The 24,683-nt window shown below is 29.9% G+C and overlaps 5 protein-coding genes across 9 annotated transcripts; 2 read left to right on the forward strand and 3 right to left on the reverse strand.

Annotated features, from left to right (window-relative positions):
* Positions 1-208: 208 nt before the first annotated feature.
* On the reverse strand, positions 209-6,163 carry LOC107066898 (uncharacterized). The gene has a single exon (XM_089172269.1). It carries the CDS (start codon positions 5,378-5,380, stop codon positions 3,779-3,781), a length of 1,602 nt encoding a protein of 533 aa, XP_089028395.1. The 5' UTR covers positions 5,381-6,163; the 3' UTR covers positions 209-3,778.
* Positions 6,164-8,780: 2,617 nt separating this feature from the next.
* LOC107066934 (uncharacterized) lies at positions 8,781-17,746 on the reverse strand. Its single transcript, XM_015322001.2, is given in 8 exon segments — positions 8,781-12,173; positions 12,530-12,742; positions 12,827-12,960; positions 13,063-15,093; positions 15,096-15,799; positions 15,903-16,111; positions 16,314-16,478; positions 16,562-17,746. Coding segments are annotated over 8 exon segments (4,362 nt in total). The 5' UTR covers positions 17,129-17,746; the 3' UTR covers positions 8,781-11,834.
* Positions 17,747-17,878: 132 nt separating this feature from the next.
* Cdc10 (cyclin-dependent kinase 10) lies at positions 17,879-20,099 on the forward strand. Of its 2 annotated transcripts, none has more exons than XM_015322003.2 (6): positions 17,879-18,038; positions 18,331-18,485; positions 18,570-19,170; positions 19,255-19,551; positions 19,659-19,792; positions 19,881-20,099. In XM_015322003.2, the coding sequence occupies exons 1-6, from the start codon at positions 18,029-18,031 to the stop codon at positions 19,914-19,916; spliced, it is 1,233 nt and encodes a 410-aa protein (XP_015177489.1). In that variant the 5' UTR covers positions 17,879-18,028; the 3' UTR covers positions 19,917-20,099. The 2 variants fall into 2 exon arrangements, with proteins under 2 accessions (XP_015177489.1, XP_015177488.1); XM_015322002.2 differs by having other exon boundaries at positions 17,892-18,179.
* LOC107066937 (ejaculatory bulb-specific protein 3) lies at positions 19,885-22,819 on the reverse strand. Of its 4 annotated transcripts, XM_089174821.1 has the most exons (4): positions 21,817-22,818; positions 21,267-21,389; positions 20,929-21,171; positions 19,885-20,787 (listed from the first exon to the last, which is right to left on the reverse strand). In XM_089174821.1, exons 3-4 carry the CDS (start codon positions 21,110-21,112, stop codon positions 20,603-20,605), a joined length of 369 nt encoding a protein of 122 aa, XP_089030947.1. In that variant the 5' UTR covers positions 21,113-21,171; positions 21,267-21,389; positions 21,817-22,818; the 3' UTR covers positions 19,885-20,602. The 4 variants fall into 4 exon arrangements, with proteins under 4 accessions (XP_089030947.1, XP_089030944.1, XP_015177491.1 ...); XM_089174818.1 differs by having other exon boundaries at positions 20,929-21,389; positions 21,817-22,819; XM_015322005.2 differs by having other exon boundaries at positions 21,267-22,818.
* A 251-nt stretch (positions 22,820-23,070) lies between these two features.
* On the forward strand, positions 23,071-24,264 carry mRpL12 (mitochondrial ribosomal protein L12). Its single transcript, XM_015321999.2, has 4 exons — positions 23,071-23,241; positions 23,369-23,612; positions 23,707-23,835; positions 23,956-24,264. The coding sequence occupies exons 1-4, from the start codon at positions 23,177-23,179 to the stop codon at positions 24,070-24,072; spliced, it is 555 nt and encodes a 184-aa protein (XP_015177485.1). The 5' UTR covers positions 23,071-23,176; the 3' UTR covers positions 24,073-24,264.
* Positions 24,265-24,683: the final 419 nt, after the last annotated feature.

Genomic DNA, 24,683 nt, shown 5'->3' on the forward strand with positions numbered 1-24,683 from the left:
ATAATATTATATAATATATTATATTAAAAATATATATGTATATACGAAAGTGGGTTGAACAATTTTAAACAATATATAATAAAGATTTTTATTGGTGTTTTTTTCTTTTAAATAAAAAAGGCCTAAAACTTTTCAAACCACTCACGTATACGATCAATGCATTTTGTTCCAAAGGGGAGAAAAAAATGTTCAGTTTATTTCATTTTATTTTATTTCATTTTATTTTATTTTATTTTATTTTAATTTGTTCGAATCGAGATTTATTCTAAAATCTTATTTATGTATTCTCAATGTGTTTTTCTAATATCGTTAGAATATATTTCAAGCGAGATACACATAAATAATTGTTATAATATTATCATACATTTATACACATTTAACGCGTACATTAAAGTACTTACAATCATTTTATTATTTTTATTTTTTTTATTATTTTTATTTTAAGATTCGTCATTTATTTTATATTTTATATTTTATATTTTATTTTATTTTATTTTGAATCGCATGCATTTAAATTGAATGCTTCGAGAATTTAACATTCCTCATTTATAGTTCGCTATATTTAACAATATTTATTCGTATTGCAAGCTGACTGTGAGACTAGATTATATCTGGTTGGTCTTTCTCGTAAAAGACTTTTATATTATTTGTTAATTTATAATAAACAATAAACGTATTATTATATTAAATTATGAAAAATGTAAATTATAATTGCATTTTTCCCGAAAAAAAAAAAAATTAAACAAAAATTATAATAAGAACAAAATTAATTACTTAAAATAAATTAAAATTCAATTAAAACAAAACAAAAATAATAATAATAATAATAATAATAATAAAATAAATAATAACAATGGACATTATTTTGTTTCAACCCTCGTAAATTATTTTACGTCAACAAGTGACTTTTCTTCTTTTTCTTTTTTTTTTCTTCTTCTTCTTCTTCTTCTTCTTTTTTTATTTTACTTTATTTTATTTTATTTTCCTATAGTTGTTTCTTATAAATATTTCTTACATCTACGACGATGATATTATTTGCTTAAACAATTATTACAATTCTTCTTCTCTTTAGTAATTCACTTTGATTCTAAATTTGATTCTTTTATCTCGAAAAGAGTAAAAATAAAAAATCCCATTATTATATATTGTGTTGATCATGCTTGAAAAAAGTTTAAATTCTTCGTTTAAACTTTTTAAGCACGTATTTATCATAAGATTAAACAATCGCGTTACAATTGTCAAATAAAAATAAAATAAACCAAAAAAAAAAAAATGTACAATATTTCGTATAGAATTGTACGCACGATTATTATACTTCGTTTTATTATTTTGAATTATTAATAATTCACTAAACGTATAGTATAACATTTTAATCATCTCGCTATAGATTTTTCTTTTTTTTGTTTTTTTTAATTATTTATGAAAAAAACAAAGTATCTGTTCGTCGAAGAATACAATTTTGGTTTGTGAGTTGCCAAAGTAATAGGAAATATATATATATACTTATTGGATTTTCTAGTATCAAATAATACTCTTTCCATTCTAAAAACGCAATAGAACGAAGAATATATAACACAAAATGTTGAAAAAAGATGAAACGTAAATGTACTATTATTATTATTATAATAATAATCATAATAATAGTAGTAACTATATTTTCGCTTTTCGAGAAAATGTGTGTGCGTTACGAGTTATCACGAATATGCAACAGGAACCTCTTTATCCTGCTTTATATTCTGTTAAAATCATTTCTAAATATAATACGAAATTTATCCTTAATTTATATCCACCTAACCACCCCACTTCCACCACCATTTCTTCTCCTACCACACATTAATTCAACTCACGGGTAATATCTTCCGTAATATCAATTTCAAAATGGTGTTTCGAAATTTTTTCATCTTTTCGTAATATTTAATTATCAACTAGGACTTTTAAGTTTCGTATTCAACCCTTTTTTTCCCCTTTTACACACTGTATTTTCTACAAATTGTTAATCGTTGTGTGTGTTCAAGTGAAAATAATTTTATTAAAAAATATTTCAATATTTTTCTTTTCTTTTTTTTTTTTTTTTTTAATGAAGTAAAGGATTAAATTACAACGAAAGATAAAATAATTGGATATTAAAATTAAAATATGAGTGTGAAGTTCAAAATGTTCGTGTGTGTGTTTTTTTTTTTACAACAAAAGGGTTAAAAACGATAAACTTTTGACTAGAAATTCATCCCTTATTTCCCTACGACTAGTAGTACTTTGATATTTGTTTCTAAAAAAAAAAAAACATAAAACGATTTATCCTTTAAATAATAATAATTATGATACACATGACTTATTATAAAACGTATGATTAGTTTTGTAAAAACGAAGCACGACTAGATAAAAAGAATAACTCGTTTGAATAAGAAAGATTCTCATTTTAAAAACTAGACGTAGTTATTTGATTTGAAATATATTTCCCTTAAACCCTTAACTATCTTTGATATTTAGCTGTATGACAGTGAGATACTTGTATTTTTTTTTTTTTTTTTTAATCGTATCTACCTCTGAATATTCAAATTGTTTTATTTGTATTTGTATACATTTGAGATATATCTTCCAAAAAAAAATTAAAAGAAACTAATTAAAATATAAAATAAAACAATTGGGTATTTGTAATATTATTAATGAAATTGAATGTATATAAAGTGCTATTGAATATTATTATCGTTATAAACGTATTAGAACGAAACGAGCAAGAGAATTTAACGCTCTCAACACGAATTGAGATCTTCACGCTCGATACGTCACCACCACCACCACCCCAATTCACATCCCCATTCCTCTCTACCACCATCACCACCCCCATTCTCATCCACCTTTTCCTCCTATTTTTTCACTTTACCTATGTACACCCTACAAACCGACCTACCCTCACTATCTACACATTTACATCTAACAAAAAACCCTCATCGATGATCAATTACCACTTTTACAGAAAATTTACAATACTCAAAATTATCATTTTATAATAATGCGAGCTCTTATTTTTTTTTCTTTTTTCTTCTTCAAGATAGTATATCTTATTATATTTATTTATATATATATACTGAGTTTTTCTTTCTTTACTTCTTACTCTTTTTACTTCCATTTTATTTCTTTGGCAATTATTATATAGCACGCTTATATATCTAATATAAAATAATAATAATAATAATAATAATAATAATAATAATAATAATAATTAATACTTGTTGTTTTTGTGCCAGTGAAAAATTAACGAACCATCGTTTGAAATCAATTTTTCGCAATGAACGCAAAATTTCGAAGTATAGTCGTTTAATTTTATTTTTTTTCACGATTATCTTTCCTCCCTCTCTCTCTCTCTCTCTCTTTCTTCTTTTTTTCATTTCATTTTTTTTTCTTTTTTTATTTTTTTTTCTTAATTTTCTTCCTTTCTTTTCGCTTTTAAAATTTACAGCCTTTTCACTTTCTTTTTACTTTCAGATCTCTCATAATAAATAAAATGTTTCGATTGTAGGATCAAATTTGAAATATTTTGATTGACACACATTTTCGAAATTTTATCAATGAATAATATTTAAATAACCATTTAGATTTTGAGATGCATGAATTAATATGAAATATAATAGGATAATAGTACTATAAATTAGTACTGAATTACTAACGAAGTAGTAGTAGTAGTAGTAATCTGAAGTAGTTAGGAGTCTTACAAGTCAAGGCCGTATCTCCAATAAAATCCAGGTCGTCGAGGTAGAGGTCGAGCAGGAAACTGGTGGTGTCAGGGCATCACGTTGCTCGAAAGACTTTGTATACCGAGCTGACTATTATCCAATTTGGATGGAGTTTCCGGATCATCTAATGTGATATTTTTCACATTATTATTATTATTAGTATTGTTGCTGCTATTAGTGCTATTAGTGCTACTATTGCTATTGCTGTTGATGTTGGCGTTAAGAACATTTTCCGGATGTTGATTGGCAATGTGTTTTCTCAAAGCAGCTTGTCGACTGAATTTGGCGTCACATCTGGTGCAAGGTATTTCAGTTGTCGTAGTGGTGGTTGTAGTGGTGGTGTTAGTACCAGGGGTTGATGAATTGGAACCACCGTTAATCGATTCTCCATTTGGTAATCTTGGTTTGTGCCAACGACGATGGGAAGCAAGATTAGCAGGACAAGAAAACCTCTTGTCGCACTCAGGACACTTGTATTCAACGTGAGCTATTCTTGAACACCTGTGTTGTGCCAATTGAAATGCATCCTCGTGCAATTGTCTACAAAGCTTACACTGATATGGTCCAAGACGATTTTCGATCTTAGCCAATTCGGCACGCGCCTCTTCGGTGACTTCGACGATGTTAAAAGCCGGATCAATGTCACCGGTAACCACTGCTTCGTCAGGTCCTAATATTACCGTACCGGAAACGGGACTGCTGGTATCCTCGTCGAATTTCAGTCTCCTCGCGTGTTTCTTCTTTGGTCTAGGTATAGGTTTGTCGGTTGATACGTTTTGTCGTGGTGTAACGTTGACGTTTATCATTGAAGAACTGGATGGCGATGAAACGTCTTCATCTCTGGTCTTCCTTCTTGGACATTGAGGTGGTGATGGTGTACTGGGTGGTGTCATAGGTGCGTGTATACTTTGAAAATGATGTTGAGGTGTTAATAGTAGTTGCTGATGATACGATTGTATGGATTGCAATCGTGTCGGACTGTTCAACAATAACTTTTGATTTTGCAATTGATGATACTTTTGTATAGCATCATTGTTCGGATAAGGTGGTGGCAATCGTGTTGTCGTCTCATCGGAAAATCGAACCTTATCGAATACTTCTTGAATGTGCAAACCATTTTCTTTGGATCCCAAATGTCTGTTGTCGTAACTGCGTTGACTGTGAACCGACGAACTACGTTGTTGCGATTCGATTTCAATTTCATCAATCAAAAGTGGTGAATCAACAATGTTTTCGTTATCAGTTCGATATCTTCGATTTTCCGCACGTCTTTGAGCTTCCTCGCGAATCCTCCTGTCTTCTTCGTCGTCAACCTCGATGGCAGCATCCTCCTGGTTGCTGGTGGTGGTGGTGGTGGTGGTGGTCCTAGGTGTGTTGGGTGTAACCACCGGCGGTGCTTTTAGGGACAAATCCAATGGGCATGGTGTTGATGGTCTCGATGATTCCCAACCTCGTAATACGGTCTGATGTTGTTGTTGTTGTTCAGAAATTCTAGCGTACGTACTACCATTAGTTGCGTTGTCCGTTGGTATGTGCCAGCTCGTTTGTGGTGGTGGTGCACCATAAGGATGATGAACTTCCTCACCGTAATAACCGAAATAATTTAACCCAGGAGCCAGAAATGCCCGGGGCAAAGTACTGTGTAACATTTTTCTTTCCCCTTTCTTTTCTTTTTTTTTTTTTGTTCTTTCACGAGATCTTTATCTTTCAATCTGTTTCTGTTTCTTCCTCTTTCGAGGATTAATTTCCTCGAGTTTGATTTGTCCTTGATCGAATTTTCTTCACGAAGTACCCTTTCCTACGTGATACGAACAACTTCCGTCTTCTCCATGATTTGTTTTTTTTTTTTTTTTTTTTTTTTATCAAAAATCTCTAATCTCAAATAAAGAATAGAAAATAGTCAAATGATAAAACTAATACAATAATTAAAAATCTCTTTCTGTGTGTTTCTCTCGCCAACCTGTCGATATGTATGTATGTATGTGTATATATGTATGTTTTCGTTTAAAATCCAGCCTATTTTAAAAAAAGCTGCAAAACGACACACGACCCTCCACCTTCGGCGTTCGGACGCCGTTTGACAGAAGGACGCTCGTGCCACGTCTCGTATATCCCTATGCTCCGCCCGGGAGCTAACTGCTATCTCGATTCCTATTGGTCGACAAATCTTATCCTCCCCTCTTTTGTATTCGGGCGCGTGCTCGTTTTAAACGCACGACGCCCCTCGTCGAACGACAGACGCGAGCAGACGCGGGCAGACTCTGCTTGCTTACCTGCCTGCCTGTCTGCCTGTCTGCCTGCCCTTCTGCCAGTTTTCTTCTGCTTACTTACTCGTACCTTTTTTTACCAACTGTATGGAACCCAATTCTCTTGTAATTTTCATCGAAATGTTTGATTTAAATCTAATTGGAATTGTCTTTCAATTATACGCTCTTCTTTTTCTTTTTTATTTGTTTCAACTCAAGTAAGAATTGCAGCGTTGAATTGCAAATGAAAAATTATTTCAATTTTATTGTAATATATTTGTTTATAATTGAAAAGTTGTTGTAACTGTGCAAAACCAAATTCTCTTCGTAATTTTGTTCTTCTAATATATTTTCATCATTTTGTTTGATTTAAATCCACAACTGAAACTACCTTTCAATTAGATTCTCTTTTTTTAACTTCAGGTTCTCTTCTTTTTTCTTTTTATTGAAGTAATTTACGAGTCTACGAAAAATTCAGTCAATGCACGAGTGTAATGACAAAAATTTAATCAATGCACAAGTCTACGAAAAGTTCAGTAGAAAAAAATTGTTTCAATTTACGAGTCTACGAAAAGTTCAGTCAATGCTCATTGATCATTGACGAATTTCTTCGTAGCTCATTGAATTTTTAAAAAATCCACGAGTCCTCCAATCATTGACAAATTTCTTCGTAGACTCATTGAAATTTCTTTAAAAAATGCACGAGTCTTCGATTATTGACTAATTTCTTCTTAGACTCATCGAACCTTTTTGAATATCAAATTTTAAATAATAATCGATGTCATTTTAATTTGAAAATACCTTTTGATAATATTTTAAATATATTTTCTCTTTTTTTTTTCAAACAAACGATAAAATAGTTTAATCAAAATGGTGTCGTATAACATATTTAAAATTGAAACGTCGTAGTTTGTCGCGTTTCATGAATTTCATGATTATAACGTAGCAATTTTAATTTTAAAAATAGAATAAAGAAACCCCCCCGCGTGAAATAAGAAAATAAAAGAAAAGAAAAATAAAAAGAGAAAGAGAGAAAGAGGAGAGGGATCGTGCGTGAGGAGTAAGATAAGGTACAATTATACGGTTGCATTGCATACCTTTAATTGTATACCCAACTCTCCCCCCATATAACGTAACGTTCCACGTCATTGTTCTCTCACGCTGTCGCTACTCTTCTTTCATATTCTTTTTTTCTTTTTTTTTTCTTTTTTCATACTATTAAAGTTACATCCTACCATCTTTATAGTCCTCGTACCTACATATTTCGCTCGATCGATTATTATTTTTCTTTCCTCTTTCTCCTTCGTGGATAGGCACCCACAATACTCGAATTATATTAGGTTATTTGAAAAGTAATTTTGTTTAAATCGCGTTTACCGATATCACTGAGCTTACCTTTAAATCTTACAATCATTTTTTTACATTTTAGCAAAAGATATTTTCAAAAGTAATTTCAAAATATCGTTGTGTTTCTATCCAATTCCATATAGATCATCACAAATGACAAAACTAAACGAGCATTTTTCTTTTAATATTACTATAAAGATAATAATGCAATACAAGGAAGAACAAAATTAGTTGCAGTTTAGGGAAAGAATATTTTATTAATAAAATGTTTTCAGATAATTTTGATTCGAATAAATATACCACGTTTGAGTTATCCAATTAAAAAAAAAAAAAGATAAGAATCAAATAAAACCAATGATATTTTATTTAAGAAAATAATTAATATAATTAGAAATAATAAATAATATAGAAAATAAATAATTAGGAAAATAATAAATAATAAGTTTACTTTTAATTATTATAATAATTAAAATTCGAATTTTTAATTAAAATACTAGGAAAAATAAACAAAAAATAACAAAATTACTTTCCAAACAATCAAATACTTGTACCCATTTTATGGTCAATTTATTACATGGGTTAGGGGAGGATGGGAGGGATGGGGGGTATTAATCGTTCGTTATTTTTTTGAAAATTCGTCAAATTCGTTCGATCGTTGTGACAACATGGCGATGGCGTTTCTTACTTGCCTAATCTTTTGATCTTCTTAATTATATATAATAATAATCATCATGACTACGGTAGATTAATCTTTATAAATAATTCTTAAGCTTATAATGGGCGTACGTTAATGTCACTTATATATATATGTCAACTAACATACGTCTGTTAAATATTTGCACGTATGTGTGTGTTGTATGATGTTTTGTACGTATGTGTAGGAGTGTGGTGTACCCCATACATGCAAGAAGATCAGCCGATTCCGTTAGTTAATCCGCACCCCCTTGTGGGATCTACGAAGGTCGAACAATCACGCTCTGTAATTGGACGAGAGCCTGTTGAGATGCACTCAAGACGTTGCTATTAACCCCCTACCCCCACCCACTCATCATCGATGTGTACTCTTCTTCTCCACCTTGGTAGAATAACTCGACATTTTCGACCAATCAATGCCGCAATCATTGGGCCAATTATTATCAGTGGAAAACACATGAACTTGGTTAGGTTTCGGTGGTAAAAAAAAAAAAGATTAGGGTGAACCAAAAGTTCGTGCACAATTTTTTTTTTAATTATTTGCTAAAGTAAATTTTATAAAAAAAAAAAAAAATAAATAAATTCAGTTTCGAAGTAAAGTTTAATAATAAAAATAAATGTACAAACTTTTATTTCACCCTATTATAATATAATAGGACAAAATATATATAAATTTATATATTTTTATATATAAATAATATATAAAAATATCTAATAATAATATATATAAAAATAAAAAATATATATATATAATTTTTTTTCATCCCTTTACCCCCATACCTCTTACTCTACCATCACGACTACTACCACTACCAACACCATCAGTGAGTATCAAGAATATTTTATTTAATAATTGAAAGATTATGAAGAAAAAAAATAATGTGAGATAGATAGATAGATTGTTTAAAAAAAAAATACAAATAAAAATTACAAAATACAGATGTAGATAAAGGTAGTAGTAGTAGTAGTAGTAGTAGGGAATCAAAACGTTCAGACATTAAATTCGCTATACGGATTTAATTCGGCATCGGTGTTATATAGCTTATCTCGCGTAATCATTCCGGTGTACGAACGAAAACAGGTGGATACCGTAGTGTAGGGTCCATTATTATCCGCAAATATTATTTCAACTAATATATCAGATGTGTGATTTATATGTATGTGTATGTATATGTAAGTAAAATTGTGCGTATTGGGCTGCGAGGATGGAGGTCAATCGATACGGATTTTCAATAATTATTTGATACTACGTAAAACGTTTTCCTACGTGTTGCTGCTCACCCGTTGCTTCGTTGAGGCTAATCTCCGCAGAATGTTCGCGTGCGTATATAAAACCAAACAATATATACATATATATACTATACTATATATGTAGTATAACGTGGGGAGGAAAATATTTAAAAAAAAAACAAGGATTTCTTCTGTTCATTTTTTTTCTTTTTATTTTTTAATATTTGTTTGTTACCTCGTTTATTCACCTTTTTTATTCCACCCCTTTTTTACTTTTTTTATTTCTATATTATCTTTGGTTGTTTCGTATTCGTATTTTGACCAACAACGAAAGATACAAACGATTTACCGATGGTCTCATTAGAAAATGATCAAATGATATCATTTACTTATCGATACGTGTCACATCGATATAACATTGATAATGACACATAATAACGAAGGTATAATTATCTTGTTAAATTAATCGATTAATACGATTCATCGGTTTCTCATTTAACATTCCATTACTCAAGTTGGTCACACGTAGAATTAAAAATAAATTTTTCGTTTATTCCTAACAATAATTTGACTAGAAATATTTGACTAACAATAAAATACAACACCCACGCATAATACTTATATAATAAATAAATAGTATCAATGCATAAAAATTGTTTCGTAAAATTATGAAATAAAAGAAACTTTACTATAATAGTACATCTAAAACGAATAAACGTAATTTTCTATATTTAAAGAAGAAGAAGAGTGGTTGGATTGAGTTGATGCTCGTCTTGAAAAGTAAAAGAAAGAAAAAAAGAAAAGAAAAAAAAAGATGATGATAAAAAAGAATGGATAAAGGGGTTAGAAGGAGGGTAAAGGAAAGAAAATGGGTCCAGAGTAGTAGTAAGCTTTTTCGCTTCGCGTACGAGCAGATGTAAGCGAGTGCTTTCGTAGAAGCAAGCTAGCAAGCAAGCAAGCAAGCACCAGTTCGAAAACATGGTACTATGCTACAGGACATAGGATGGAGGTTAGGGGGTGGGTGGGAAAGGAGAAGGGTGATGGGCGAGGGTGAGGGATGCGTGTACATATTTTATGCGATTTTAATGTGTCTCTGCCTGACTGTTCGGCTTGCACGCTACTCAACCTCCCAATCCACCTTTCGCGGAGAGCATCAACGTGATCTGGGCATACACCACCACCCAACTACCACCACCCTCTTCCTCCTTCTCCTCTTCCCTGCACGGACTAGGAGTGACTGCCGTGATGCTCTAATCGGCTTACGCAACAAACCACCCTCATTCCCCGTTTCCACCACCGCAGTCCTCAACGCTCTTCCAGTCTTTTCCTATCGTACATCTCTCTCTCTCTCTCTCTCTTTCTCTTTACCTTATTCCTCTCTTTCAACCCTCCCTCCTCTTCTTCTCTCCTCTCTCTCTCTTTTCTTCGTCTTTTAGCTTAAAGCCAGGGGTAACCTAAATGAGATGGAACCAACTCAGTCGTCTATTACTTTGTGGTATACTTCAATCTGTTATTCTGACCGAGAATAAAACTGAACATCATTAGCAGCAGCATCACCATCATGATCATTGTCTACTAGACTACTAGTTTTATTCATTTATAAAACACGCGAGCAAGTTTAAAGCGTCGTTCTGAAACGACGATCGGGTTTTTAACAACGTAACGGAAAAGAAGACCAACCATTTCTCATAGTAGTTTCGGGGATTTAAAAGGAAACCGTTAGAAATATTTGAAGAGGAAGAGAGGGGAAGAAAAACACACGTATATCCATCCATCTATCCAGGACGACGAAGTCATGCGATTAAAATGTAAGTATATAGTAAATGGAATGTGTTCTTGATGAGTCAGGTCACCAATAGGACGCGTGGTTGTGTGTCCACCTCAGGCCCTACCTTTCGTGTCGTGTTTGCCGAGCGTGCACGAGGGGCACTCGGTTGCCCTAGGCCAGGACGTGCATTATTGGATAGAGTTACATTAAACATACGCTCCACATGCCGTATTGTTCGGATTATTTTCCAATACCGGTGTATAAAGCGCGAGAGTGAACAACGGTGCTCGCACGCACTCACTCACGCACTCACTAACTCATATTCGTTACGTGAGAGATACCTACAGCAGGCACTATCCTCATACGACGACTACGATATCGGATGAACCGGAATGAGAGTTGCTATCGAACAAATGTACTACGGCTCTCGTTACTATGAGTACGCTCACTCTCTTTCTCTCTTTCTATTTTCTTTTTTTGTTCCAATCCAACCAACGGTGTTTCCTTTGTTTTACCGTTCAAAAAAAAAAAAAATTTAGCCAATGTCAATCATATGACACCACCAATGTGCATATACATAGAATTCATAACACATTTATATATATGTATACAGGATATATAAAAAATAGTATTATATTTCAATGTATTATGCATGTAGATCGTTTATAATAATAATAATAATAATTATAGTAATAAAATAACGATATTTACAATATTTCGAACATGCCTCTAGCATCGAAATATATATATATATATAACATATAAAAAAGAAATTATTATACAACTATTATAATCCTTACATATATTATAGTATTTATATTAAAATATTTTCTTTCTTTTCTTATCCATCCCTTCTTGTTGCTTCATTGTTCTTTTAGGCGTCGTTGTACTACCCGACGCCGAGTCCGACGCCAACGCCTTCCTCTTTCTACGTTGGAACGTTTTCTCATTCGACGTCGACTCGTTTTCATTTTTTTCGCGGATATTTTCGTTTTCTTCGTCATCGGTTGTCTTTGTGGACGGAGTTACATGCGCGAACACAAAGTTCGTAGTATTCATTGGCGCCAAATTGATCGTATCGTTCAGTTTTACTCTTTTAGCTAGACGATCCAATTCCTCTTCTCCTCGTGATAACAACGAACGTTTTTTCATAATTGTCTGAAAACGATCATTATAATAATTACATTTGTAAATATTTTTATATACACATATATTTTTATAATAATATTTATACGCATATATTAATTAGATTCGTGACCAAATAACTAATAACTTGAAATATAAAACATATTGCTAACAGAATAATACTACAATTTATTATATAACAATCAAACGAAAGTGTATAAAAAACAAATGAAGTAATTAAAATTTTTTATCACATTGCTAATATTTAATTAGAGATTTTAGAACTACTTTGCTGATCTTGAACATGTTACTAATAAATATTTATTGATAAAATAAACAATATATTATTATTATTATTATTAATATTATACGTTAGAATAATTACTCACTTTAATTACGTTTCTTCTTCCTCCCAATGCAGGTGAATTCAATAAATCGGTTAAATTACGTGGCATTATCGGTTCTATCATAGGCATATTATTTTCTAAAGTATCTTCTTTCTCCGATTGTTTAGATTCATTTTTCTTTTTCAATAATTTCACGCCAAAATTAAATATTTCACTTTTTTCCAAATCCTCTTCGATTTCTTCGTCTACTGCTTTCTACAAATTCAATTCAATTATGCACATAGAGTTTTAATTAATTTTTATAATAGAATAGAATATTTCTGTTATTATTTTTCTTACCTTTTTTTCTTCAATAAATTTATCTCTTTCATGACGAAGTTTACACCATTCTAATTCATTTTCATTTTCTTGAGCATCAAATGCAGCATCCGTGTCATCGACATTAGAAGCATCGTTATTATCCCCAAGTTTATCTAAATGAACAGTGTGATACAAAATTATTGAAATAAATTTTTCAAAAATATATTTCAAAAAAAAAAAAAAAGAAACAATATTTCTATTCATAATATTAGTACCTATATTTTTCCATTTGAATTTTCTTTCTCGTCCGCTACCCTCGGTATACAAATCACCATCCTCGAATAATATTTCTTGTAACATTCTGACCTCCCTTTGATCCTGATCTAACATTTGTTTCATATGAATTTTTTCCAATTGATTATGCACTTTACTTTCATCGATATCATCCTCATCTCCTTCCTCTATTTCCAATTTATCCAAATCTTGTTCATCCTCGTCTGCGGAATCCCAATCACTTTCGCTCAACTCGGCTTCTTCTTCGAAAAAGTCAGCAGCGATTTTATTTTTGCTCTTTTTCGGTAGAACAACTTCATTTTCTTCGGAATCGTAATCAACGTAATCGTCGTTATCTTTTTCCTCATCCGATTGTACATTGTCATCATCTTCCTTTTCGTCATCGTCGTCGTCATCGGATAATTCTAATTTTTTAGGATGTTTTTTCGTAACTTTAATTTTATCTTTGTGATTAGAATCATCTTCGCTGTCAGACGATAATACGACCGATAATTTAGTCCACGTAGGTTCGAAGTTTCTCAAATTTTCTTCTTTTTCATTATCTTTATTATTAGGTGAATTATCATTATCTTTATCGTTAGGTGAAACAGAATTTTCTTCCAAAAAGAGCGTTATGTCTTGAGAATTTTCATTCTCAAACAATGCACTTTTATCTGATTTTTTTATAACTGACATATCTTTGTTGAATTCATTCATTGTCAATGAAGATGATTTCTCCGGTGATATTTGATTTGATTTGATCATCGGCAAAGATGGAAATGCTCCTGAACATAATTGCATGAGATCATCGTCGTTAGCTACTTCATTATAATCATCGAAAAGTTTTTTTTGTGGTCCTAATCGTTTGTCCATACTAAAACGATTTTTAGATGTATCGAATGGCGTTTGAGAGAACGATTCGATATCATTACCAAATACAAACTCTTTCTTAACTGAATTCGTTTTAGAAGAATTAGAATTTGCATGTAATATTGTTAATTGCGTAATTGGAGACACAAAATCAAGTACATTTGTTTTAATCAATGGCGTCTTACATATTTGCGTTAAATCTGATTGTTGATTGTTTTTTGAAAACATTGCAGCATAACTATCTTCGTCGCTGTTCCATTGACTTTGACAATTGTCATCAATCGTTTCAAACATATCCTCGTCAGTTTTATTTCTTCTAAAAGTTGTTTTCTTCGTTTCATTAATCTCAGTTTCATCCATTGAAGTTTTTGACGACGACAAATTAGAATCATCTTCAAAAGCTTTTATTATTCTCTTGGGTTTCCATTTCTTTTTAATGTCGATACTTTCATCATTTGCATCTTCATTATCATCGTTGTTCTCCTCCTCTTCTTCCTCTTCCTCCTCTTCCTCTTCCTCTTCTTCTTCTTCCTCTTCCTCTTCTTTTTCTTCATTTTCTTCTTTCTTCTCGTCCACTTCATTATCATCATCTTCAATTTCACTTTCCATAGCTTCATCGTCCACAAATGCACACGAAGGCTTGTATACTTTATCTACCATTGGTATATCGTTCTCTTCTGGTTCACTTTCTCCACTTGTGCTAGATTCATCCAATACCTTTTCCTCAATCTCATCATCCATATCTACATCATCCTCTTCCAATTCATTATTATCTTTTTCCTCTTGTTCCTTTTGTTTCCATTCTTCGTTACGTTTCATAGCCATTTTAAGTTTCAAATCTTCCTTCAGACGTTTCAATTTAGCTCCAGGCTTAGATAATTCTGGATCTTCCTTTTCAATAATTGGCTTTTTATATAAAAGCGAACGTTTAACTGCTTTTAATCCATCAGTAGTATTTTCTATGTGAAGAACATTTATTTCCGTTGTTTCTTCTACATTTTTATCGCTCGAGGTATGTTTGACAAAGAATCTGTTAATTAAACTTTCCACACCTTTCTTGTTTGGTTTCACATTCCGCGATAAATCAATTATCATACCTGGTGAACCTTTTAAACGTGGCTCTACATTTTTCTTTATATCTAATAGTAATTGTTTTCTAGTACTTTTTCTTCTTCCACGACAAAATCTGGTAATGGTAAACCTTGTACATATTCAGCTGTTTTTTCTATTGGATTTTCTAACACAGACGTTTCTATATCTCCATTATTATCGCTAACTTGATCATGCAGTTTATCATTGTTATCTTCGTACAATGAAATATTTGTATCACTTGTTTCCAATAATTCATTTTCTTTTTCCTCTAAACAAATTTCATTTGTCTTTTCCAATACTATATTTTCTTCTGATATATCTTCTTCGTGTTTTTTTATTTCACATTCCACTAGATTCATTAACTTATCTATTATTTCTTGTACAATTGTTTCACTATTTTCATTATGATCATGAATAACATTGTTTAATAAATCAAGATCAGTTGTTTCTATTTTATTACTTAAATCTGCTGTATCTTTTACCTCATTATTATTAATAAATGATTCTTCGGAAATATTGTTTACAGTAGATTCGCAATGTGAAATATCTTTGTCAATGGGAGAACTCTCCATACCATTGGTCATTACCTTTTCAACATTTTCATTTAAAATACAATCAACATCATTTGAAAGTGTCATTCCATTCTCAACTAAAGATGTACTAGCATCTTTGATCGTAGGTTCAGAAATAGGATTTTCTACTTTTTCTATTTCTTCTTCCGAGTCAGAAGATTTGTAAAATTCTTCTGCTTCTTTTTCTTTATCTTCGAGTACTTTGCTATATAAAAAAAAAAAGAAAAGAAACAATTGATTGAGATAAATAATTTTAAAATGTTTTAGATTATTTTAACAATATTCAATATGAAGTATGAAGATATTACCTTACAATAGCAGGAGACATTTTGAGTTTAGTAGCAGTCGTAGGTGCATTGGGAAGAGTTACTGATACTTTTTTTCTATTTAAAAATTCCTGCAATGTTCGTGGTTTTGGTCTATGATATGGTAAAGATATTTCAGTTTCTCTAATTAATCGTTGTGTTTCACTATGAATTTGTTTCATTGCTTCATTTTTAGAAGCTCTGATTGAACCCTGAAATAATAATTAATATAATAATTAATTATAGTATCATATAATTTGTTATACAGCTCTGCACAGACATTGTAGTGCAAGGGATTAAGAGTGGGACTTAAATTTACATCCATGTGCTGTCAATAAACCAGAAAAATCAATACATAGAAGAATTCATTTTCTAAATGGTGTTTTCCTTTAATAAATACTATACTCCACTTACTCTTCTATTTCTTTCCTTCTTACTCGTTGACTTGGTCACACTTTTATTTGCTTCTTTTAATTCTGTAAATCTGTCATCACTTTCGACAAATGTTGATGGTTGAATTTCATCTTCATCTGACTCACTATCAACCAGTGTCTCAAATCTTTTTATTACCTTGTTGGACTGTATAATTATAACAAATTTATTATATGATAACCATTACTTATATATAATTAATGTATCAATAATATAGAAAGTAAACTTACACTTTCTTCTTTTTCTACTGAATTTTGAGATGCACTAATAGAATCATTCTCATTCTCATCATCATCATCATCATCAATTACTAATGTCTTATTTTTCTTCTTTTTAATAACATTCTTTTCTGAACTAACATTAGAAATAACAGATTCTGTGTCATCATCATCAATAACATTTTTAATCCTTCGTGATGAAGAAATACCAATATCACTGTCTTCTGAATCACTGTCTATAACAGCTGAATATTTCTTCGACGATGATTTAACTACCTGAATTTGTTCATTACTTTCCAATAAAATAGCTTTATCATTTGTATTATCTGAATCTAAGATATTTTTAACATTATTATCTACATTATCACAGTCAGCTATAATTTCAGAATTCATTTCTTTAATAACTTTTTCCAAACTATCATTTTTGGATTGATTATTATGTTTAATATTATCACAAGATGTTTTTATAATTTCATTCATTAAATTCTCTTTATTATTATCATTAATAACTAACTCGTCATTATTATCTACGTCCCGGTGTTGTAAAATATTATTTTGTTCCACAATAACTGTTGCCATGTTTATTATAAAAATGAAAATTAAATGAAAATTAAATTTTAAATGACAAAATGGATAAACAAATTTACTGTAAAAACATACTGCCTTATTACACGTGAAGCACAAAAGAATGTATACTGCCGCCAAATTATTACCAACTTTAAATATCAAAAAGTTATTAATCAAAATAAATCCCTAGTGCATCTTCCTAGTTCCAGTATATAGAGAATATTTTTAAGGTTATGAATGAAACATATTATTCTAGAGTTATTACATTTACGTGCATTATTTTCTATAGGGTCTTAATGCTTAATTAATAATTTTTATTTAACTAATTAAATTATTTAATGTATTTTTGAAAATTAAACTAATTTTTAGATTTATATTTATATTTATAACGTTGGCAGGAAAGTCCAGCGATCCCATTCGTACGATAATTATCGTACGCGTACGATAATTTGAGGTCCTGTACGATCCAAAATTCGTGGTGTACGATCCATTTGGAATTTCGAAAACTTGATGACCTTTTTTTTTTTAGTCAACAAATTTTGATGACTATGAAATGACTAAAAAAAAAAAAAGGTCATCAACTTTGAAAAAGTTGGAACTTGGACACTTTTTCCACATTTGGAAAATTTTGTCCGAGAAATTGTTGGATTTTTTTCGGATTTCAAATTTTCCCGGGGCGTACGATAATTTTCTGCCGCGTACGATAATTTTGCGCCCCTGTGTCGATTAAACGAACTAAAGTCTCTGGAGTCACTGCGATACGCGTTGAATTGGTTTCCATTGGTACGAATTTGTCGGTAAAAGTTAAACCATCAATTTAATTGAGTAATTTAGTTAATTGAAGTGTAAATGCTTGAATAAAGGAAAAATATAAATAAAAAAACTTAATAACCCATATATACAGCAGCAAATATGACAAAAGGTATGTCCAAATACTGTAACGTTGTGTACTAAAAATACCGGTACAAGAGGTTAAGTTCCGAACAAGCGTTTACAGAGAGTGAGAAGTATAAATATCAAGGAATTATGAATTTTGAGACATCCTTTTTTTCAGGCTTTGAAGGTATAATAAAATGTTTATTTATTGCATCATTGATGTATTCAGTGTCTATATAATATACGAATAATATTCGTTTAATATTATTATCATTGATATATATATATATATTTAAAGAACAAAGAAATAATTTCAATAAATTACCATTACATTTTAGACGAGGCTATAGAGAAGAAATCTGTGGAAAACAATGACACTGACAAAAAAACAATATCGGAAGCAGGACCAGATCCATCCGCACCCATTACAAGAAAGGGTGTATTAACTTCATTCTTAACTGGAAAACCTATGGAAATACCTGATCAAGATATTGTAATTATTTTTGTTATTGTATAAATTTACATTTTGTTTTACATAGTATATTAATAATAATTTTATCATTTCACTTTATATCAGCTTGGCAAAAGTCGATTTGTATCGGAGTTTGAAAAATTGAACCGCATTGGCGAGGGTACTTATGGAATCGTTTATCGAGCTAGAGATACCAAAAATGATAAAGTTGTTGCTCTTAAAAAAGTCAGAATGGAACATGAAAAGGATGGATTGCCAGTAAGCGGTCTGAGAGAAATTTCTGTACTTTTATCCTGTCGTCATGATAATATTGTTCATTTGAGAGAAGTCGTAGTTGGAAGAAGTTTAGAAAGTATATTCTTAGCGATGGAATATTGCGAACAAGATTTGGCTAGTTTATTGGACAACATGCAGGCTCCATTTTCCGAAAGTCAAGTCAAATGTATTGTCTTGCAAGTGTTGAAGGGCCTAAGATATTTGCATCATAACTTCATCGTGCATAGAGACTTGAAAGTTTCAAACCTTCTTATGACTGATAAGGGATGCGTTAAAATAGCTGATTTCGGACTTGCTAGATGGTTTGGATTACCTTTAAAACCAATGACTCCCAGAGTAGTAACTTTGTGGTATAGAGCACCAGAATTATTATTACAAGCAAAGACACAAACAACTTCCGTGGATATGTGGGCTGCTGGATGTATATTAGGTAAATAAAAATATAATACTGTTTTTTATTATTTAATGTATATTGAATACGTTAATTTATTGTTCATATATTCTGTTATATTAGGAGAACTGTTGGGTCATAGACCTCTTTTACCTGGACGTACAGAAATTCAACAACTGGAATTAATAGTCGATTTATTGGGTACACCCAGTGAAGCTATTTGGCCAGAGTTTAATTCTTTACCAGTTTTACAAAATTTTACTCTCAAACAACAACCGTATAATAATTTAAAACAAAGATTCCCTTGGTTAAGTGCAGCTGGTTTAAGATTATTAAACTTCTTATTCATGTACGATCCAAAGAAACGAGCCACCGCAGAGGAATGTTTACAGAGTAGTTACTTCAAAGAAGCGCCGTTACGTTAGTATAATTTATTTATACTTATATAATAATTTAAAATACAATTATTGTACTTGTATCGAGTATAGTTAGAATAATAATTTAATATTTATTTATTAATTCGACAGCCTGCGATCCAAAACTTATGCCAACATTCCCTCAACATCGAAATATGAAGAAAGCTGTGCCACCTAAAGAAAATCGTGAACAAGAGAATAATGTTACAGACCAGACTAATAACTTACCAGCAATTTCTGATCTAGTAAGTTAAGAAATGTAATAATAGAAGAATAATTGAAAGTAAAGAATTTATCAATCGAATTATTGAAACATTTTGTTTTATTTTACAGTTGGGATCTTTAGTTAAAAAGAGACGCGTGGAATAAAAAGAAGTCTAATCTTCTTTTCACAAATAACATTTTTAACTATTTTTCCTGGATTTACAAAAAAAATAATTTTGTATTTCATAACAAATATAATAACTAAGTTTAATATATAAAGTATTCATATGTACGACAAAAGAGAAAATAAGTCAATTACGTATCATACAGTTTAAAAAAAGAAACGAATTTATTTCCGTTTTTATTCGTTTGCTCGTGTGACACTTTCAAAAAATGACTATAATTACGTCTATTATTTCGTATTAATCGATTCCGTATTAATTTTCTTGATTTTTTATTTAAAAAAATAAAAACTTTAATTCAATACACGCGTGTTGATTGATAGTTATACACAAAGATTTTTTTTAAATATTTGAAGTAACGCATATTTGTAGATGAGATGGAAATGTTTTTATTTTAATATAGAAACAATTTATTTTATTTTTTTTTGTTAATCAAGGCAACTTTTATTTTTTCTTTATTTTAAATATAAAAGTTTTTATTGTTACAGCTTAAAAATGTTCAAAACATCCGCGTGTATATGTATATAAAAGGTACATTTAACAATCGTTGACTTCAGTCTTTCATATTTATATATAATTAACGTTATATATTATATTATCTCTAGAGGATTACACTATTATTTCTTATGAGTTATACATCACCGCTATTTACTAAATCTTCTTGCCGCTTTAATTCATGTTCATCCATTTATCAATATGTTTCTGGTATTGACCTTCTGGATCATATTTAGCGGATAACCTAGCCCATTCTTTCGGTTTCCTTGTCGTAATGTGATTCACAATCTTTTTTACATTCATTCTTTGTTTCGGGGTGCATTTACTGCAAGTCGTTTGAAGAACGTCAGCTAGCATATCTGTGTAAAAGAAAAAGAAAAATAATTAAATAACATTAGTTACATTTTCAACAATAATATCAATAACTACAGTGAACTTTGTTTGGAAAAAAACATGTTAAATAATTATTCACGTATAATATATTTCTAATTAATACTTACCTTTTATTTCACGAGCCTCCGGGGTGCAATAACCTTCGTCGAGTAGACATCGAATGTAACTGTTAAGGATGCGATTGTTTCGAATAACTCTATCCACATCAAAATTATCATACTTGTTAGGATAGTAATCTAAACCATAAGCCACTGTCACCAACAATGCCAAAAGGATGCAGTATTTCGCCATTTTCTTCACCGCGTATTTTCTTCTTCGATGAGAATAATATTGAAAGAGACAAATCAATCCTAGTATAGGAGAATAACGAAATGCTTAATTTTTCTTTACTATAACACTCTAAGATAGAAAATGATTAATAGAATACTTCTTCGTTTATGCTTACTTGTTCGTCAGTAGAAGTTGAAAATCAAATGATGTCCAGCATGTTCAGTCAGCTTTTATATACCTGATCGTCCATTAGGGAGGGGTAATCACGGCGTTAATGACCTTCTCTTTCTCTTTCTCTCTTAAGAGGGATGCAATCCAATATAAGTATGATGTAACGGACAATATTAAGAAAAAGCAAACAGAAAATGATTCAAATCATAACAAATTCGTTTACAAAAATTTAACAACATTTTATCATCCATCATTTAGATACAATGCCTACAATTGTTACAATTTTTATTAAACGTACAATTGCTAATCTTTTTTTTTGTTTCTATAACATTGATTGATTGATTTTATAACATTGAGAAATTGTTGAAGAAAAAAAAATATAATTTTATTTACAAATAAAATAAGTAAACAGAAAAGTTTGCGTAAGAAAAAGAAACAGAGGAAGAGCCGAACGTTTTAATCGCGTCGATATCTTTGAAGTTTATTCAAAGTAAATTCAATAATTTACATTTTAATTTAACACATGTAAGTATATAGATTAATTGTATGTTTACCTTATAAAAACGTGTTTGAAAACTTCGATGAAGTTATTTATATTCAGAATGTATTAGGACATTGACATACTTTATCGCATTTGGATTACGTCAAGAGAAATCGCTTCTTATAATTTTTAAATAAATCAAACAATAAAAACATCGATCTTTTATGTATTTAAATTAGATAAACAAGTTGATATATATATATATATATATAAAATTTTTTTTTTCATTTATTCATATATAAAAGAATGCAGTCATCGTAAGATTTACAATTTTTCCAAACTGCGGACGCCATATTGTCTACGCGTCTCTTTTTATTATATTATTTAATAATATATTTAAATATTGAGCTAATTTTATTTATTTTAAAAAATTTTATATATATATATAACACAAACTGAAATATTATTTTTCTTTTTAAATAATCTTATGCAGTAATGAAATATTCAAAATGTTGAAACAAAATTTATTCAAAAATATATAACAACTTGTTCGAAGATTTAAATAATTAAAAAAAATTTAAAAACATTTCCTCAATAAATATCTTAAAGAGTTAATCGATTTTTAATATTATAATAATGACTAATGAAGAGGATAATTATTCGTATGACGAAATACATTTCATAAAATTTAATTCTCTCTCATTTGAATTTGTTCGTATTTTAAAAATTCGAAATCAGAACCTTGCATATTAATATTTTATTTGTTTGAATCTGACATATTGATTAAAATTTCATTTATAATTACTTAAAAGAGATAATTCCGATGAAATACAAGACGTGAAAAGAGAAAGTTATTTCTACACGAGTAGAATCGATGTTAGAAAAGTTCTATGACGTACAATGGCGTATTAGTAATTTAAAATGATTTTTTTTTGCAATGAATAACTTCCCGATTTACCGGCATTTTCATTTCCTTATTTCTCTGACGTAATATAAAACATATTAATTTAATTAATTATAATATAGCATTACATATATTGGACTATATAATATCGTTGCATAAAATTTCATAATTTTTCATAGTTTTATCATTATTCTTTGATATACAAATATATTTAAAAAATATCATTATAGTAATAAAATTGTAAAAAAAAAAATTAGAATTTATTTCTATAATTTTTAATTACAATATATTTGTAATATATTATGAATACATTTTTTTTAAATATTTCTATTGATCTAACACTAATGATTTGACTATTTTTTAAAAGTGCATTAGATAATCTCTTCTAGAGATTTTTGTTAGTTTTCATGTAGATCGTATATTGGTATCACTGCTATAGGTTGCAACTAACCTCCATTTCACGAGGTTAGAGAAGCAATCAGAAGAATTTATAGTTATAACAAATTAAGGAATATCGATAATATTTATAATGATATTCTCTTTGCGTATGATTGCTAGAAATAGCATTCATCAATTTCGTCAGTTTCACAAATGGTAAAATTATTTTCTATTAACTTATCATTCATTATATTTTATTTTAATCTTTGTGATAGTTAACTTTACATTTCTTTTTATTATGTTCATTACTATTATTAAAATTAATTATAAAATTATTTTGCAGTGTCGTTGTTTGTCAATCAGATGCAGCACAAGCTGTATCAAATAGACCAACAGAAAATTTAACTATTCCAGTACCAGAAGGTATGGATAAACCGGTTAGTGCAAAATTGGATCAGATAGCTAAAGATATAATAAGTCTCAATCTTGTTGAAGTGATGGAGCTAAGCAATTTATTAAAAAAACGACTAAATTTACCTGATGCTCCTGTGATGCCTGTTGGAGGTTTTGCACTTGCACCGAAAGATGTAAATACATTGATTGTTAAATATTATTGATTAATATAATGTTCAAAAATCTATTTTATTATATTAATTATAATAAAAAAAATTTTGTTTACAGGAGGAAGCAGAAGCCCCGAAACAAGTAAAAAATACATTCACCGTTAAATTGTTAAAATTCGACGAGAAACAAAAAGTTCCTCTCATTAAAGAAATTAAAAATATACTACCCAATACAAATCTCGTACAGGTATATTTTTCATACATATATATATATATATATATATATATATATATATATATATATATATTTATATTTGTAATATTTTTCATTTTTCTAGACATTATTAACCGATCTTTATTTTTTTAGGCTAAGAAGTTTATTGAAAGCCTACCGGTGGTTGTGATGGCAGACATTTCCAAAGACGAAGCAGATAAACTTAAAGAAACTATTAGTAAAGTAGGAGGAGAGGTTGAAATTACGTAATTTGGTAATTTAACATTATAATCAATCTATATGTATTTTGTATTAATAAATTCTATAAATTATCCAAAATTCATATGTAGTTTAGAAAATAAGATATTCATTGTTTATACATATATTTTATAATGTGTTTAAGATACTTTTATGATTGTAAAATGATTTGAAAATTAAATTTTTAGTTATTATAAATCTTAATTAGAACCAATTAATGAAGAAAATTATCATGTGACTCAATATCAAATTAAATATAAATTAATTTCACTTTAAAAAAAAATAGCATGTAGTATAATTAATATTTAAAGTTGGTTATTATTTTTATGATTGGTAGATTTTTACATAAATTTTAATTCGCGATCATCATTTAGATCGATATTATTATAATAATCTTAAATATATTTTCCTTAGGTAATCTCAAGGATTTTCATTGGAGGATTACAAACCTTCATTAGTGTGATTGCCGCATTAAGAATAGGGACCCTGTAGGAGGGACGCGCCATGTACATTGCTAGGCTGAAAATGTGGGGGGACAGCTTCCGTTGCATCGCGCAGCCATGTTTATCTTTAGTATATATTAACGGCTGTGGTTAGTTGAATCATTCGCGCGCAATCACGTG

The sequence above is a fragment of the Polistes dominula genome, unplaced genomic scaffold (assembly GCF_049000335.1).
Source record: "Polistes dominula isolate Pdom_NZ unplaced genomic scaffold, Pdom_raw_medaka contig_28, whole genome shotgun sequence".
NCBI lineage: Eukaryota > Metazoa > Arthropoda > Insecta > Hymenoptera > Vespidae > Polistes > Polistes dominula.

Coding starts and splice junctions, on each gene's coding strand:
- LOC107066937 (XM_089174818.1), bottom strand. CDS start 21,112: ATGGCGAAATACTGCATCCTTTTGGCATTGTTGGTGACAGTGGCTTAT. Junction 20,788..20,928: donor GGAGGCTCGTGAAATAAAAG/GTAAGTATTAAT, acceptor TCTTTTACACAG/ATATGCTAGCTGACGTTCTT.
- LOC107066898 (XM_089172269.1), bottom strand. CDS start 5,380: ATGTTACACAGTACTTTGCCCCGGGCATTTCTGGCTCCTGGGTTAAAT.
- mRpL12 (XM_015321999.2), top strand. CDS start 23,177: ATGATATTCTCTTTGCGTATGATTGCTAGAAATAGCATTCATCAATTT. Junction 23,242..23,368: donor TTTCGTCAGTTTCACAAATG/GTAAAATTATTT, acceptor ATTATTTTGCAG/TGTCGTTGTTTGTCAATCAG. Junction 23,836..23,955: donor CCAATACAAATCTCGTACAG/GTATATTTTTCA, acceptor TTATTTTTTTAG/GCTAAGAAGTTTATTGAAAG.
- Cdc10 (XM_015322002.2), top strand. CDS start 18,143: ATGAATTTTGAGACATCCTTTTTTTCAGGCTTTGAAG. Junction 18,180..18,330: donor CTTTTTTTCAGGCTTTGAAG/GTATAATAAAAT, acceptor ATTACATTTTAG/ACGAGGCTATAGAGAAGAAA. Junction 19,793..19,880: donor TACCAGCAATTTCTGATCTA/GTAAGTTAAGAA, acceptor TTTATTTTACAG/TTGGGATCTTTAGTTAAAAA.